The sequence below is a fragment of the Ruditapes philippinarum genome, unplaced genomic scaffold (assembly GCF_026571515.1).
Source record: "Ruditapes philippinarum isolate M1 unplaced genomic scaffold, ASM2657151v2 ctg1409_1_1_1_1, whole genome shotgun sequence".
Taxonomy (NCBI): domain Eukaryota; kingdom Metazoa; phylum Mollusca; class Bivalvia; order Venerida; family Veneridae; genus Ruditapes; species Ruditapes philippinarum.
In genome coordinates this window covers 133,806-152,885 of record NW_026866658.1, presented here as the reverse complement: position 1 = coordinate 152,885, position 19,080 = coordinate 133,806, and the positions used below count along the sequence as shown (strand labels likewise).

Genomic DNA, 19,080 nt, shown 5'->3' with positions numbered 1-19,080 from the left:
CTGTTTTATATAAACTTTATTTTCATGGATGATTTTTTGATAGTTATATTGTTTAAGTTCGTAAGATTTACAATGAATAAAGTGTACTGTATTGTTTTATAAAGCAGACGATATTCTTTTGCATTTTCAGCGGTATACTCTAATAAGTGGTCAAAATAACAGAAAACAAAGGAAATATTGCTTCTTTGAATGCTTCTTTCTAATAATGATTTTAATGAACTAAGACTTTTTTAACCATTTTTTTTGTATTTTGATTTATTGTGTTTACTTTTTCATTAATCTCTTTTTACGTAAAGGATATCAAGTGTGCAGGAAAATACATCTATTGAAGATTTAAATAAGATAAAAAAATCTAGAAACATTGTGATCCTCAATAGCATTAATCACAACATAATAACATGAAAATTGCAGATTCAGTACTGTCAGTACATGAGGGATAATGAAAGAGTGCAAGATTCCTAAAGCCCTCAAGCACCGGCTTGATCCGTGCTCAATCTTCAAGACTTTAAGTGGTGGAATCAATGATCCCGAAGAACAGAAAAAATAAAACAACACAAAGTTAAGATCGGGCAACTTTTGGATAGCTGCTACATGGCTCTTGACACCTGTTGTTGTGAAGTATAAAAATGTGGAAAAAGTGTGACCTCTCGCAAGCATGGGGTCTTCCTTATATACTTATATATGTTGATTATCATGTTTTAACATTATAAAACAATATCGACTGTAGAATTTATAGTGTCAAGTTGTTTATTGGCGGGTTAGTGTTTATCTAACTGATTGATGCTTAAATTGTATATCAACTTTTCACATTTGCACCATAGGTGTTTGTGATAGTCATAAATCACATGAAATACCAGCGACATTGTGCAAGGTGCATGTTCATGATGTTGCCCATAAAATATTTAATGATCTTTTAAAAAAGGAAACAAAATATTTTTGTCTGGGACAAAAATACCACATCAAGTTTAAAACACACAATGCATCAAGTTTAGAAGTACATGAAATTAATGAAATAAGATATTCCAAGAAGAAATTTAATCATATAGACATATCACAAAGTCTTACTTATCACATTTGTTTGTGAAATAAATTATAATTAATCACAGAATTTCTTTGATATTCTATACAAACAAATTGTGAGACTACATTTTCAAGACATCATTATTTTATCATATTTATAGAAATATTATATGTACATATTGAAAATAAAATGTGTATAAGATATCAAAAATAGAAATTAGGTTTGACTTTAAATTGTTTAGAGCCGTGTATAAAAAGCAATAATTACTCACAGTGGTTGAATTTTCGGTGACGTCGAATAATCGCAACTAATGAAATTGTAGTCTTTCTAAAACTCCTCACAGTGAGTTGATTGACAGAGCTACGATGTGCAGCAAAGCAAATGAGGACCACTGTGTAGGAGATAGATCAGTCTACAGTTCATTTCGGTAGTAAATTCGTTCCGTAAGTTATACCCAACCGTTTTTACATGTCCTTGCGTATTTTACAAGTTTAAATGAAAATATTTTTTTAATTATAAATAATTTAACGATAAAACATAAAATTAAGCTTATGACCAGTATTAAGATTTACTTATGGTTACTTATGCAAAAAAAAAATACAAATAATCTTTTTCTCGTTCTTTCGGCGTGATTATCCGTGACGTCATTTTTTCCACCATAAGATGAGAAAATCCAACCACAACAAGAAACCTAACCAATAAATCGCACAACAGGCTAGCATAGAAGCTAACTTACTTCCATATATGACTTCTAGACATATTGTAGATAATTCATTATAGAAGAATATATCAATTCTGTGAAGCCGTTTGGCTAGAATGTCCCGTCATGAGGGTGAGTGCAGTTCAAGGTGCTTCAATCAAAATGGCTGGCAGTATTTTCTGAACGTACAGTGCTTGACACTTAGTTTCTTTTAAAGTCTTGACCACAGTGACATGTTCATTGACCGTAACGTGAAGTTAATTGTCAATCAAGACTTGTGTTCTGAAAGAGTAGTCCGTGCTTATCATTGCGTGGATTATGTAAATGGATTGGAAATTGTACTCCCTACTTTCACTTCCTTTTTATTCTCTTATTTAAGTTATAAGGCCTGTCATTAACATAAGAGCATAATAATAAAGGGACAGTGAATTATGTTCACGAGACAGCAAACACATTTGCATATTAGCATAGAAATGAAGAATAGATTTGACTTTGAGAAACTGAAAGTGGCCGAGATACAAATGTGAGAGAAGAAAGAGCATAAATTAAAAGGGTATAGATGGATAACGAAAATAAGAACCCGTCTAGGAAAATAAGATTTATTTTTGGAATAGTGCATTGATCTGTTTAATTAATTATGTATCTATCCATTGTTTGAATGATTTTACAGCAAATTAAATTTTCATGTAACCAAAAAAACAAACAACTAAAAATGTGAAGTTTGGGCCAAAAATAGCTACCTACGAAAATAGCTCAAATCGCTGTGTATAGCGAAAGTAATATTTATTTTTAAAAACGCATTTTTTTGTTGGTATTAAATGATTTGCATGAATGAAATAATAAGGAATGAAATGACTTAAAATGAAATATTAGAAGTGTGTTCGGTTAATATAAATAGTATAGAAAGAACGCATGCAAAAATAACTCCAGGTGGCGACTACAAAAATAAGATTTGTAAACATGGTTCATAACATTTATCAAAATCGTATTAATTGCAAATATGCTTGTTAGAATATAATCTTCTATTTTAAGTCAAGAAAGGTTTGTGGTAAAAAGAATCAAAATAAAAGCAAGAACTAACTAGTGCAAAAATAACCACAATCAACAATTACAAGAATAAGATCTACCGTACATAAAAATTAGGATATGTAAGAAAATAAAATCTATGCAGTATGCTACGAAAATAACATCTGTATGGAAATAAAAAATGTATGAATATGATGTACATACAAAAATAGGGTATGTACGAAATTATGGTATATACCAAAATAATTTTATTAATTTGATATATAAGTTATGAACCATGTAAATCTTATTTTCGTAGACGCCATTCTATACTATTTGGGATATTCACCATATTTGCTGCACAAACATTTGATATTTCATTACAAAACATTTCATCCTTTATTATTTCATTAATACAAATCATTTAATAACAACAAAAATACGTTTTAATACATTATAAAAGATAAATCTTATTTTCGTAGACCCGATCTTATTTTTAGCTCGACTATTCGATAAGAATAAGTAGAGCTATTGTAGTCACCCGAGCGTCGGCGTTGGTGTCCGCGTCGGCGTAACCACTTATGTTAAAGTTTTTGTAATAGTTCAAATATTTTCAAAGTCCATTGACATATGGCTTTGAAACTTTGCACACTTGTTCACCATCATGACCCAAACCTGTAGACAGGAGGAGGTAACTGTATCAAGCATTTTGACAGAATTATGCCCCTTTTTCGACTTAGAATTTATGTTAAAGTTTTTGTAATAGTTCGAATATTTTCAAAGTCCATTGACATATGGCTTTGAAACTTTGCACACTTGTTCACCATCATGACCCCAACCTGTAGACAGGAGGAGGTAACTGTATCAAGCATTTTGACAGAATTATGCCCCTTTTTCGACTTAGAATTTAGTTAAAGTTTTTGTAATAGTTCAAATATTTTCAAAGTCCATTGACATATGGCTTTGAAACTTTGCACACTTGTTCACCATCATGACCCCAACCTGTAGACAGGAGGAGGTAACTGTATCAAGCATTTTGACAGAATTATGCCCCTTTTTCGACTTAGAATTTACGTTAAAGTTTTTGTAATAGTTCAAATATTTTCAAAGTCCATTGACATATGGCTTTGAAACTTTGCACACTTGTTCACCATCATGACCCCAACCTGTAGACAGGAGGAGGTAATTGTATCAAGCATTTTTTTAATATCAAGCACTAAGAATAGTCGAGCGTTGCTGTCCTACCGACAGCTCTTGTTGCTTTACACGGTGATTTGAGCTATTTACGGCTCAAACTTCACTTTTTAAAATATATTTTTTGGTTCTGAAATTTAAGTTTGCTGTAAAATCATTCAAAGAATGCAATATATAACAGGAGACCCTTAAGAAAATCTTGCAATTTGCCTTTTGCAAAATAAAATGTTGATACACCTCGAGTATTGCCAAATTGTATGTATGTGCAGCAAAAAAATTGTCTGAGATTCCCCTCCAAGGGAAAATACCTAAAACAATTCCCTCTCCTACAGGTTAAGTTACTGTTTCCTTAATACACAGAATGATGAGTGTTCAAATAAACTTTATCTTTTCTGAATTGTTAATTATATGCAATGTTCATTTGATAGACATTGTTATTGATTGACTGGTTTTAAACTTTAGACTTACTTTGATTGCCCTGCTGAATTACAGGTGTTAGCTGTGATTCCTGTTTGAAAAGTAATTTCCGAGGGAAGAGATACAAATGTTTGATATGTTATGATTACGACTTGTGTGCAACATGTTACGAGGCCGGTGCAACCACTACTCGCCACACAACTGATCATCCTGTACAATGTATCATCACTAGATCAGATTTCGGTAAGTCACTGTAGTTAGTATAGTAATAAACATACCACATTTATAATTTTATTTCTTAATGTAGACAAAATCATCAAATGTCACCTTCTTTACATTTTGAATATCATTAATTTTTGTAGCTGTTGAAGCTTTGAAGTATTTTTATAAAATAGAAACCAAACAAAACTTTTATGTATGATTTTTCTTTTAAGTAAGTAAAATCTTTCACCAATGCTCATATAACTGAATTGATATGAAAATGTCTTTAAGGAATGAATGATTTATCATGACTAGATAATAAAAGTATGGTTGATATATATATGTGTATATATTTTTTACAGATATATTTTATGGTGGTGAAGCTTTAACTGCTGAGCAACCACAGGCTTTTTCTTGTCCATATTGTTCTAAAATGGGGTATACTGAGGCTTTATTACAGGAACATGTAACAGCAGAACATGCTGATACTTCAGTAGAAGTGGTAAGTATTGTTAATACTATTCTTTGCTTTAATTATCATTCAGTGATCAAATTATTACCAAACAGGGCTTTGTTTTCCTGAAACAAAATTCAGCCCTATTCACAGCATTTAAAGGTAGTCAAAAAATTTTAATTTCATGATTTTAACATAAAATTCTGGTGTGTCGTTTCTCAAAACACTTATTTTTTTGTGAAGCCCACTTGCAGTTGAATTGTCCTAGGTGTTACAATTATTGTTAGGTGAATGATTTTGCCTCAGCTAAAAATTTGCTACAGATTGAGAGATTTTCAAATAAATGTGGCACAAATGTTAACTTCATAGAGACACTGTTTCACACATGGTCCAATCATAAATCAAAGGTCTGGTGATATTTTTCTAGGATTTCTCTGCATTGAACTCTTCCCTAGGATTAGGTTTGAAAGTAATGGGTCACTGAGGACAAAAAGATAATATTCTCTACTTTTACTTTTAGAGAATATTAGAATTTTGATGATTAGTTACTTTGCATAGACCTCTTGTCTTTTAAAGTCAAGTCAATGAGGTTTAGGCATTTGAGGCTAGGGATAATTTTCTTACTTAATAGAATAATTATTTGATACTTAGTCACCAGGTAATGCAATTGATAAAGCATGCAGTTGTTACAATAAAATGTTGTAGAGGCTAAAATAGGTAAAGTAGGAAATGCATTACATTTTGGATGCCACAAGCCAAAATCAAGGAGTTAATGACTCGCTTACTTCCACTAATGGAAGCCATGTCGTGTGTTGCCTATAATATTCTTGTAAGGCTTGTTTATTTTGACATAATTTATTGCAGGTTTGTCCTATATGTGCTTCTTTACCTGGTGGTGATCCTAATCATGTTACAGATGACTTTGCTGCACATCTGACGTTAGAGCATAGAGCTCCAAGAGAATTCATATCCTTTCACATAAACAAAATCGCTGATTTCTTCCCCAATATACTTCATCTGAATAAACCAAAAGGTGTTCCTATGTATAGCCTCTGGTATTTACTAGATGCATGTTAAATTCAATTGAAATTAAAACTTATTATATAAAACTGCCTCCGTGGTCGAAGGGTTAGAGTTGATGACTTCTAATCCAGTTACCTCTCTGGCGTGGGTTCGATGCCTGGGAGATGCTTTGGTAGTTTAGCACGGAGGAAGGTAGTCTAGTACTGGTGTAACTCTCAAGGAATGATTTTTAGGAAACTACCCGCCTATATGACTGAAATACTGTTGGGAAAAGGCGTAAAATGACACAATCAAACAAAAGAAACTTTTTATAGAATGTGTGGGTAAATTCCATTCTCTGTGGTGTTGGATTTCAGGTTTTCCCCCTTTTATTCAGATTTATCTTGCTATATTTTTCACTTTGGAAAGCCACAGGTTGTTTTGAAAATTGAAAATAATAATGTTATTGAAAGAAAGTATTGCTTAATAAGAAATGCCCATGCAAGAGCCTGTTGATTTGTCTAATTATAATACATTGATTAACTTCAGTATGCTTATATATTTTATTTAAAGGTAGAACTTTGGCTTCTTAGTAAATGTATGGTCATTGATCTTTATTATAGCCCCCACAACATAATGTTAGAAATACAGTTAGATTTGTTAAGAAACAATAGAATAAGGGGTGGCATTGCCAAGTAGCTAACACTTTGGACTAGTAATCAAAGAATCGCTTTCAGTGTGGTTCGAAACCCTATCAGGAGCAAGCCTTTGTTTCTTTGAGCAAGAAGCTTTACATTAATTGCTCAGTACTGGTTAGGTCCAGGATAGGATTCCATAGTGAGTTTATAACTATTATAAGCTATTGGCTTCCTCCACAATCAAACTAAAATAAAAACCTTGTAAACTATTACTTATAACTTGTGGCATTTGCTCTTTGAACAAAGTCAAATGTCAGATAATTTTGTGTCTGCATTATAAATCCTGTATCGCAATAAGATTTTTTTCAACTTTGGTTTATGTTCGCCTCAACAAGATGATTTGCTAAACCAGTGTGGCTCTATGCCCTCTGAAGGACAAGGTGACCCTTAAGGTTTAAATGTTTTGTGTCCACTCTATAAGTGTGAAGTGTATTGTAAAAGAATTAGCCAGTGAACCATTAACAAATGTTTGACCTTAACTTTGTGTACGAGGAACCAACTGGTATTCGTCATGTGAGAAGAATTCCACATCCAGGTCGGGGTGTGAGCGGTACACGAACAAGGCGTGCAACAAATATGCACTTTTCCTCTGGTGGGAATACCTTGACAGGGTTGTCTCCAAGTGGGCGGGAAGCAATGGACCCAATAGCAGAGTTATTATCACAACTTTCGAGTGTACGGAGCCGGGCTGCAGCGGCCCAAAGTGTCACATCACAGTTACAACAGCTTGAGATGCAGCTGCAGACAACCAGGTAATTTGCTTGTCCTTAAAACAGTTAACTTCTCCCAATATATTGATTTGGTTTGTATCTTATAATTCAAGGTGTTCATCTTAAAGGGGCAACATTCGCTGCCGCGGCAGCGAGTATTTGTGGGTGTGACTAATCAGTGATGTAAAACTGTCTGTTATAAACCCTGAACTATAAATAGCATGCAGTGTTAACCTGCAGAGAGAATGTAAACAAAAACAGCTGATTTTACACAGGAGAGGTTTAATGGATGTTTTATATAACTCAAAGATTAATTAAAGACATTATCAAGTCATCTTGTCCAGATATTATTTTTGAAGTCAGTTGTTTTTCTTTTTTTTTCACTGGAATGCTGTATGTGTCCTTCATCAAGTCAGACAATCATATCAAAATCCAAAAGATGTGCCTTACATGGGGCATTTCTTTTAGGAACAACCTGCTAAAAATGTTCTTGACAGGAATTTAAAATATTTTTAAACTGTAAATGTATAAAAATTTTATGCATATGCAACATTTAGTTTGATTAACATTTGTGAAATGTACTTTTTGACTACAAAATATTTACAACAAAATATAGTGTAAATGAAATATACCTGGAAGTTACTTTACTGTTTTCATGAAGTTTAAACCATTCAAATACAAGTTAAATCAGTACTTTGAAATTTAAAAAAAAATCATAGATTAATGGATTATTGTAAATTTGTTGGATTTGATAAAGCAAGTCAGTAAAAGTTATTGTTTTATTCAGCATTCCAATGTGTCGTCTGCTGAAAATCTCCCTCCCTGAAATATACATCGTCTGCTACAAATAAACACTGCCACGTGCTTCTGTTTACTACTGAAGGTTCATGACCTGTAATGATCACATGGCTCCTCCCAGGGAAATTCAAATTTCAAATTAGACAGCCAGTATTTTTTTCCAGAAATACACTTAACAAAGTTATATTTTGAATAATTTTGGTCAATCTTTATCAAAAATATCTATGCCTACAAACATGCCAAGTGTTGTTTTAATGCATTTGGTAATTAATCTTAAATCTTTGAAAAAGGGTCCCTGAAGTGAAGCATGCAATTAATAAGAAACCTGCCCTAGCGCCATCTGCTGGCTTTTATAGTCCAGTTGGGCCTTTAAGAATATAAAAAGATTTAAATATCCCCAGTCAGAAAAATAATCAGTCCCGTGCTTTAAACAGGTCTTCATTAAGTTTCAAAATTTGGAAGTCAGAGACTGCAAAATCTCTGATATTGGAAGTCACATTATATAGGTAAAGAAGGAAAGTATTAGATTTTGGAAGTCACAAGCCAAAATCAAGGAGTAAATGACCCACAAACTTTTATTTACGGAAGCCCTGTTTAAATTAGGAAAATATATGCAGCATTTTTTAGGGATTAAACGATGTTTTAGGGATTAAACGATGATCGAGTATAATCGAAAATTGATTGTTTAAAGGACCGATCGGCGATGATCGATTACAAGGTTTAATAATCGATCATCGGTAATTTATTTTTTTGCTGTTACTTAAGTGACTCACTGTATTATAACAACACTCTAAATTAAAGCCAGCTTTGGTTGAAACAATAATTTGCATTCAATTGAATATGAAAGCATACTGGTGACCATGGAGTTAATAGTCGACAGTGAGGCATTCAAGTTTAAAGATATACTATGCTCAAATTTGACATTAGAAAATATTTAGAATTGCTACACAGTCTATTTGTAAATATAAAATAAACATGTTTTGACTTCACACAAAGAAGATATGTTATGTATAAAATTATTTTACACACTAAAGGTAGTTACAATATCAATATATAGTGTCATTAAAAAAAACCTGACAGTTTTGAAAGAACCAACTTAACTTGTTCCCATACATAGTTTATTCATTCCTTTATTGAAATTGAGACATAATAATTTTATAGATTTTAATGAATTTATTTGATTAAAATATTTTACTCAAGGATGAGCATAGTATATCTGTAAACTAGTTTATTTCAGTTGATAAAGTTGTAGTTACACAAAATATAGAATATTAATGGAATTCTAATAAATATTAAAGCATGATATGTACATTGTACATATTAACTTTGTTATTGTAAATATTTCGATTATATAATCGATGATTGATCGAAAAGGGTTGTTCGATTATTTTCGGTGATCGATTATGATTTTTTTCCGATTAAGAAACCGAAATTTTCCTAACTGTCATGACCAATTCACTTTAAACAGCATTTCTTAAATCACATTGATTCACAGATGATCCTCTACAAAACTGAGATCTTTATTTCCTGACTTGATTTAGCATGTGTGTAACTGATAAATGTTTTAATAGTAAATCTTTTAGAAAACTTTATTATTTACATAAATTTGTCTCAAAAATATGAACAACTGCATCTTGAATAAAAAAAAATCAGGAATAAAAAAAATACTTAAGTATCATAAAAGTAAGATATTTGTCTGGTTAAAGAATACTTCAACTGTTTACTTTCAACAAATACATGATGAAATATCAAAGTGAAAATTTGATTACAATTTTATGTTTTTGTTTCAATAATTGATAATGTGAGCAATCACAGTGTTCCTTTGATTTTCAGGCAACAGTTGGAGCGTACTCCGAGGAGACAGGCAGATGCGGCCAAAACAACAGCAGCTGCTGGGGTAACAGCTAATGCTGATAGCCAGGCTGCTGCAAGCACTGGAAACAATAACAATTCTAGTTCAAATTCCTTGTATCTTCTTTCAAGGTAAGTTTTCTAGAATACTATGTTTTAATTTTATTAATAGATGTATAACTTTATGCTTAGTGCTGAATGTTGGCTGTTGAGACAAGGCTGCATTTTTAGCTCACCTGTCACAAAGTGACAGGGTGAGCTTTTGTGATCGCTTTTCGTCCGGCGTCCGTCCGTAAACTTTTACTTTAAATGACATCTCCTCATAAACCACTAAGCCAATTTCATCCAAACTTCACAGGAATGTTCCTTTGGTGGTCACCTTTAAAAATTGTTCAAAGAATTTAATTCCATGCAGAACTCTGGTTGCCATGGCAACCAAAAGAAAAAACTTTAAATATCTTCTTTTAAAAAACCCAAAGAGCTAGAGCTTAGATATTTGGCATGAAACATCTTCTAGTGAGTGTCTACCAAGTTTGTTCAAATAAAAGCCCTGGGGTCAAAATTGGCCCCGCCCCAGGGGGTCATTGATTTTCCCTATATGCATATAGTAAAAACTTAAAAAATCTTCTTTAAAACAGGGTTCCCACGCTGTCCGGGAAAACGGGAAATGTCCGTGAATTTGAAAACAGGAGCTCCCGGCCTTGAAAAGTCCGGGAATTAGTGTTGCTACATAAAAAAAGTCCGGGAAGGTACGGGAATTAGTCTGGAAAAGGGGAGGTAAATCAAAGAAACCAAAATGGCGGTCTTTGCACAGTATATTGACTTCCGCATCTTGAATGTTGATGATTTTCGATTTACAACTGTTTTGGGAGGCCAAGTTTGACATTTATGAGATTTATCATTTATTTTCTGGTTACTATGGCGGTTTTGTTTGGAAAATCTAGGAAGACAGTCACAAATCAACCACAAGTTTGCCGCCTCCGTGGTCGAGGGGTTAGAGTCAATGACTTCTAATACAGTTACCTCTCTGGCGTGGGTTCGATCCCCGGGAGATGCTTTGGTAGTTTAGCGCGGAGGAAGGTAGTCTAGTACTGGTGTAACTCTCCAGGAACGATGGTTAGGAAACTACCCGCCTATATGACTGAAATACTGTTGAAAAAGGCGTAAAACAAACAAACAAACAAACAGCTTGATTGGCCCGTGCTAAGATGAAAGCTCACAGGTCTGGTTCTTCTTCTTCTTCTTCTTCTTCCAATACTGTACATAACCTACTCTGGGGCATTGACATACAGGGTAAATGGTTGTTTCCTTTGGCAAATTATATACATTTTTGAACCAAAATATACCCAAATACAGTATACTCCATTAAAGCTATTAAATTAAAAAAATAATACGAATGAACTTGTATGAAATTTCAACAAAATTATACCCTACAAATTTAAATGTAGACAACAAATATTATCATATCTTGCAAGTACATTTGCCTATTCATTAATGAACCTAACAGTTAGATAAGCAAATGTCACATTTTTTTTCTTACAACATCTGAACTGCCAATTTCAATGGAATGATCGAAAGTATAGTTGGCTAAGTCATATTATTTTGTAAATATCAATTCATTTTCTCATTAAAATCAATATTGTATACAAACCAAATGAATATTGCTATAATTTAGTGTGTTTGGGTATATTTGGGTATTTCATGCTGCCGCTATATTTTGTAGATGGTTTAAAAAATTGTAAGATCAAATCAAAAGATATGTCATTGAAATACAAAAAAGAATCCCTAAATAACATCCAAAACGGCAAAATTGAAAATGTTGTAGACTAGGACTTGATATATGTTCATATATGGTACTGGAAAGTGCTGCCCGTAGCACTGGCTTAAGCAGAATACAATATTTTAACATGAAAGTCGTGAAATTTTGAATGTAGAAACACCTGCAGGCAGTTTTCATATACCCTTCAGTGTGACATGCTTTTGCCATTCTATGAAGCCTTAGTGGACTGAGGTCAAATGTGAGGTTACTTATTAAATTACTATGAATATCTGGTAAAAAAGTGATCCCTTGGAAGCATTAAAAACAGCAAAATTACATGAACAAAAACAGTTGCTGTCACAAAGTACATTTCATTATTATAGACACTGAATGTATTTCTTAGATAGAATTAGATTTATGTCATGAACTACATGTATTATATTGGTGTTATTAAATGTTGTTCTAAACATTACCATGAACATATTCATAGGACAAAAAAATCAAATACATGTAGCTTGAAATTTAATCTTCTAAAAAGTCCTTAAAAAATCAAAAAAGGTCCTTGATAAGTCCTGGAAAAGTCCTTAAATTTTCAAAATATCTAAGAGTGGGAAACCTGTTAAAAGAACCCATAGAGCTAAGATATTTAGCATGAAACATGTTCTAATGGGTGTCTACCAAGTTTGTTCAAATAAAAGCCCTTGGGTCAAAATTGGCCCGCCCCGCCCCAGGGGGTCATTGATTTTCCCTATATGGATATAGTAAAAACTTAAAAAATCTTCTTTTAAAGAACCCAAAGAGCTAGAGCTAAGATATTTAGCATGAAACATGTTCTAATGGGTGTCTACAAAGTTTGTTCAAAATAAAGCTCTGGGGTTTAAATTGGCCCCGCCCAAGGGGGTCATTGATTTTCCCTATATGCATATAGCAAAAACTTAAAAAATCTTCTTTGAAAAAACCCAAATAGCTAGAGTTTAGATATTAAGCATGAAACATCTTCTAGTGAGTGTCTACCAAGTTTGTTCAAATAAAAGCCCTGGGGTCAAAATTGGCCCCGCCCCAGGGGGTCATTGATTTTCCCTATATGCATATATTAAAAACTTAAAAAATCTTCTTTTAAAGAACCCAAAGAGCTAGAGCTAAAATATTTAGCATGAAACATGTTCTAATGGGTGTCTACAAAGTTTGTTCAAATAAAAGCACTGGGGTCAAAATTGGCCCCGCCCCGGGGGTCATTGATTTTCCTTATATGTGTATGGCAAAAACTTAAAATCTTCTTTGAAAAAACCCAAATAGCTAGAGTTTAGATATTAAGAATGAAACATCTTCTAGTAAGTGTCTACAAAGTTTGTTCAAATAAAAGCCCTGGGGTTAAAACTGGCCCCGCTCAAGAGGTGTCATTGTTTTTAACTATATGTGTATAGTAAAAACTTAAAAAATCTTCTTTTAAAAACTTAATGAGCTAGAGGTTAGATTTTAAGCAGGAAACATCTTTTTGTTGGTGTCTACCAAGTTTGTCCAAATAAAAGCCCTTGGGTTTAAATTGGCCCTGCCAAAGGGGGGGGGGGGGGGGGGGGGTGGAGGTCATTGTTTTTCATTATATGTGTGTAGTAAAAACTTAACATCATGAAACATCTTCTAATGGGTGTCTTCCAATTTTGCTCAAATAAAAGCCCTGGGGTTTAAACTGGCCCCGCTCCGGGGGCCTATATACAGGTGAGCAATCTCAGGGCCATCATGACCCTTTTGTTATAAAAAAAAAGAAGAAGGAATTTGTCAGCTAAATACATTTGTCTACAAATTGTTTGTATGTTTGCATTTATTATGAGTATTTATTATTTAGTACAATAAAGTACTAATACAGAATTTAAAAAGGTTTGCAGTTGCCTCATAGTAAATGTCAGACTGAAAAATGTGATAATGTGGTTCTTAGGCAGCAAACAAAACCATTTTTCTTTTTGCTCATAAGAATATAATAATCTTGTTTAATTTACTTATAACATTTGTTCTTTCAAAAAATAAAAATATGTACTATGGTCTATATAAAGGTAATTATAAATGTAAAATGTCATTCATTATAGATGTACAGAACCTGTGATAGATGAAAGTTCTACAGAAATACAACAAGAACGATCCAACCGTAGCTTGTTTGTTCAGGAGCTGCTTCTGTCTACTCTAACAGAACAATTACAAATCAATGATAATACGTTAGAAAATATTGATAAACTCACAGAAACAATTGCCTCCACATCATTATCAGACGGAAGTGAAAAAGTAAATAGTGGTTCTTCTGCCCCTTCCGAAGGGTCAGAGTCATCGGCAAAAGAAAGTGCAGTGGTTACTACAAAAATTTCATTAGAGTCTGTTAGTCAAAACAACGGGGGAGCGACGGGTGTAAGTAGTAAAACTATAGGAGTTAAGACAGTTGATAAAGCTGGTACTAAACAAAAAGCTTCAAGCAGTTTCACACCTCAAAATGGAAAGGGGGCAACGGGGAGTCAGTCAAATCGAGGGGTAAGGCAAAGCTCTCTTCATTACCAAAGCCAGGGTGAACGGGATCGACACAGTCAAACCTTGCACAGTATGCGGCAAGGTGCGATGATGCAAAATGCTGTAGATTTGTCAAATAATTTATCATTAAATGTAGGTAGGGGTGGTGGTTCTGGGTACGATACAGCAGACAACCCACAGCCGTTACCAGGGAGACCAGGGTCCGCTGGGAGAGATAGAGATGGGCGTATTAACCCACCTACTGCAAAGAGAAATATGGTGAAGCATTTACCCGCTACAAAAGCATCGGACCGGGAGCCACCACCTCACTGAAAACAAAACGTATAGAGACATAAAAAAAACACTGATTTATAAACAAAATTATGTATAGTTGAATTTGTTTTCCCTTTAAATGTATTGTGGATTTATATGATCAATTTATTTATTGACCTTTAGGAATAACACTTGGGTGCATATTTAGATTTTGGACTCTTTGTGATTGTAAGGATATATTCAAACTGACTTTGTGCACAAGACTTTAAACTTCAGCCATGTGCTTTCATTGCTTGCTCACTTTATTTCACAGGGGGTAGGCTGGATTCTTAGTATAGAGAAAGAGGCAAAATTCCCGTGAAGTCGGGTTTTACTATAATTTTCATATTTTATGTTATTATAGATTAAATCATGTGTTACTTTTTACTCTCTAATCATAAGACAATGTTATTAGGAGATACCAAGTTTGATTAATTCTTTATAATCATTATTTGAAGTTTCTTTAATTTTTTCTTTGAACACTTGTTATTTGTTTAGAAGTAAAAAATAATAGCATGTGCAATACTGCAGCATGTGATAGTATCATAGTAGAGATATATATTCCTGCAATGTTTGGAAAGCATTTTAGCACGAAAAGGCACACCAAAAATTTACACCTATTAAATCTTTAACAAATAATGGTAACGTTGTTTTAACTATAATTTGTGAATGTTATATTGTTCGTGAACAGTTTTGATATGTCAAAATAATTCTTTCAAGTTGATTTTACTTGATGTTTAAAGTTCTTTTTATTTCACTTTTATCGTTTATAAACTCTTGTCAGGGTTCATTTGTACCTTTGACTTGTTGATGAGCAGGAATTTCTGATAAGTTTTGCAAACAAATATTAAAGCAAGATGATAGGGTAAGAATGGTTAATATGCCTGCCTCACCTTGTGAGGATCTTTCTAATTTACACCTATGGAACACCATATGGCTGCTATGATAGTGATTACAATAGGATAAAGGTACTTGGTACAATCGTGCTCAACATTATATACATCATCATAGCCAATTTAAAGAGTAAATAACTAAACTGAATTCTAAACAAACCTGTATGTTTACATTGCAAACAACTAACAATACTTAATTTATTTTTTCTATGTATGAGAGGCGTTAAAGTTGAATTAAAAGACAATGTGTAATATAAATAAGGATCATTTTTCATTAAAACTTTTTTTTATGATGAATTTATGTGCACACATGTTACTACATTTCTCTTCCATTGTTTTAACTTAATTCTGGGATATTTTTTCATACATTTTCCATCTTCACTTGATATATTTAAGCAGGTATTTAGATAACATGTGCATCCACTTTTACAAATGCATATCCTAATTATCATTTGTCTTGATAATTTTTTTTTTTTTTTTTGAAGTTACATTTTCTTGTATGAAATATACCCAAATATTCTTAATTGTTTGCTTATGTATGTACATGGTTTGTACAGTGTAATGTGGACAATAATATTTTATCTCCCAGAAAATTTTTAATCTGTTGGGATTTACCCATTGCCATAAATCATCGTTAGGAAGTACTCTTTCTTAAATTCATTAAAATAATATATTTGTACTGTTTAAAGGTCACAATTATTATTGGTACAGTCATTATCAGAAACTTGTAGATTTCTTAATGAATAATATATGATTAACCGACAGTGCAGTATTGAACCAAGCAATAGTTAGAAAATTTTAAAATTGAGCTAATTTATCCTTTTCTCATGCTATTTTAAATAATAGATATATTTTTTACCTAAAAAGTATTTTGAAATTCATGCATATGTGTTATTACAATGTCATTTTGGTGTAAGACTCTCCTTTTGGTATGTAAGAGTTTAGGTGTTGATTGGATACTTTACTCCTACCATTATGTTGACTTTATGATCTTAAAACTTCAAATCATTTAATTGTCATTGTTGGCAAAGTTACGAATATACAACATATATCCTATTTTGAACATCTGATAGTAAGATCTTGTATTTTAGACTTGAAATTGCTATGTAAAAATTTTCTGCCAAAATATTTGCGAGTGATTTTAATTAAAATTGAAATCTTACTAACCATTAAATCTGAGAGTTGTCATTCTTATTATTGACATTGTAACCTGATGTGGTGACTAGTTGATTGAAGTTATTGCCTGTACTCTTTTTATTCATGCTTCATTGTTACAAGTTAGTCTTAAAATTTTGTCATAATGCATGATTTAAACTCGACTTTTCTAAGTACACTGTATTTAAAAGAGAGTGTCTTTGTATGTATAATTGTATTTTCTTTGTGGTTAATGATTACAGCTTTTGTATGAATGCATGTTCTAAAAAATAGCTATTCAGTATAAATTCTTTCAAGTAAAAATCAGTTTGAATTAATTCGGTTTCAACAAAGGCAAGCTTGTAACCCCTGTCCTGCACATTCTTGTAGCTTGACAAGTCTCTTCTCTCTACCAGCTATACCAATATATTTAATCGGAAAACCTTGATGTTAGCAATGGACCAGCCCAGATTTAAAGCTAGATAAGTTCATTATAATATAATACTAGTTAATGTTGTAAAGAAACAAGAATCCAACCTACCCTATATATTACATCATGTTATTGTCCCTTAACTCACTCTGTACATTACACATGTTAATTGATGAAACATCTTGTTCATACTTGTGTACAATTTAAAACCTATTTTTTTTGTTACAATTACGGACAAATCAGTTACTCGGAAGCTAAGAATGAGTATGACCCTTTGATATTTATATCTTGAGCTGTTGAAATATTGTCATTACCATGTATAACAAACTGTTACTGATATGTGATAGTTACATATATATGAAGGCTGTATTACATAAAACATGTTGACGTGACAGTGTATGCATGGTGCATATATATAACAAGAAATATATGTAATGTCACCAGTTCTCTGTATAACATATCTGTATGATGTATCTTTAATTAGTGCTAATTGGATCATCTGTCACAACATGTTTCTTGAAGACAAGTATATGAAGTATGACAGTTCTCCAATTAGTTGTTTATGTTTTAGATTATTCTACTGTAAGCTGTACAAGTTGCTTTAAACTGGTTCTTTAGCTGCCTTCTATGTAATATATAATAATAACGTGAGCTTTTCTGTTTTTTAGACAAACTAATATGTCAGTTTAGACTGTACTGTGAAGCATTGCTGGTACAAACTTGTTGTATTCAGAGACTGTAGTGTTGTGCCATGGTGATAAATATTATATAACTTCATTGTTATTCACTCACGATTAAATCATTTTGAAAAAAAAAAAAATTGTTTACCAATATGTATTTCACTAGTTTGATATTATTGGATGAATGCAAGAAATACTACACAATATTTGATAGTTAATGTCTCTTAAAGAGCAAAGGTTTCTCCAACTGAGAACAAATAAGTGTGTTCTTTATTCCTCCAACAATTGTTTTCATAACTCTCTGAATTGGCATAGGGATATTAGATATTAGCATAACTGAGACATTTTAGTCGATCAAAATGATAAGATATTTTTTCATTTCAACACATCTTCAGTGTTTAAACTACTAAAATGTTGAATGACTGGATTTTTTCACTGTTGACTCAACAAACACTGACATCACTGAAACATTTATCTTTGTTACATAGACCTTCTGTCTGCATAAGCATTTCCTTATAATACTTTCTTGAATAATTTCGCAATCAAAGCGATATAATGATTATAAAGCAGGTGATATACACCTGTGCTTTGTTTAGCTACAATTCTTGACATATAAATATTTTTACATTGTTATAAAGAGACTATTTTATTTCAACTGACGGCTCTGTCAGTTATTGATTGTAAGATTTATATTATTTCTCTTTATATATATATATTTTTTTCTTTTTGATTTCACACCATAATATTTAAATAACAGTGGTTCCATAACTTATCCATTAAATGGTTATATATTGTTTTTTTTTCTCTTTTTATAGTGTCACACAATTTTCTCAGAAACAGTTCTTGTTTTAAAAGAACTACATTATGTATATTTTAGTTGTTTTCCTTTTGTTATGTTAGGAAATGTGTGATATTCTTGATATAGTTGAATATCTCTTCAAGAGTTGTTTCCCTTGCACTGTATTAAACTGTTGTATCATAGTTTGGGGACCTTTCTGTTGAAAAAGTGTCAGAGTTAAATGGTATACATATACATGCACAGTGCGGTAACTGGAGTGCAGGTATCAGTTACCCGCACTCCAGATAATGCCCGTGGATTGGTTCATTTTTGCCGGGTTTACATATTGTGACGGCAGAGAAAGGGAAAGGGGCAGAACTATCATATTCAAATGCTCGTTCATTGTTTAATTTTTTCTGGGGTTTCATATTATGACAACAGGGAACGTGCTGTCATGTTTGACTATGATACAAAAGAGAAAGAACACCAAAACACTCGGCAATCTGATTTATACTCGGGGGCTACGCCCCCTCGTACAAATCAGATAGCCTCG

At 32.5% G+C, this 19,080-nt stretch overlaps 1 protein-coding gene across 2 annotated transcripts; it reads left to right on the top strand.

The window, feature by feature from the left end:
- The first annotated feature begins 1,641 nt into the window (after window positions 1–1,641).
- LOC132733249 (E3 ubiquitin-protein ligase KCMF1-like) lies at window positions 1,642–18,730 on the top strand. Of its 2 annotated transcripts, none has more exons than XM_060719854.1 (7): window positions 1,642–1,853; window positions 4,413–4,580; window positions 4,901–5,040; window positions 5,857–5,958; window positions 7,182–7,444; window positions 10,034–10,183; window positions 13,892–18,730. In XM_060719854.1, exons 1-7 carry the CDS (start codon window positions 1,838–1,840, stop codon window positions 14,631–14,633), a joined length of 1,581 nt encoding a protein of 526 aa, XP_060575837.1. In that variant the 5' UTR covers window positions 1,642–1,837; the 3' UTR covers window positions 14,634–18,730. The 2 variants fall into 2 exon arrangements, with proteins under 2 accessions (XP_060575837.1, XP_060575836.1); XM_060719853.1 differs by having other exon boundaries at window positions 10,016–10,183.
- The last annotated feature ends 350 nt before the right edge of the window (window positions 18,731–19,080 follow it).

Excerpts from the sequence above, each read along its gene's own strand:
- LOC132733249 (XM_060719853.1), top strand. Across the intron at positions 5,959-7,181 it reads ATAGAGCTCCAAGAGAATTC|GAGGAACCAACTGGTATTCG; the intron begins ATATCCTTTCAC and ends AACTTTGTGTAC. Across the intron at positions 10,184-13,891 it reads TCCTTGTATCTTCTTTCAAG|ATGTACAGAACCTGTGATAG; the intron begins GTAAGTTTTCTA and ends CATTCATTATAG.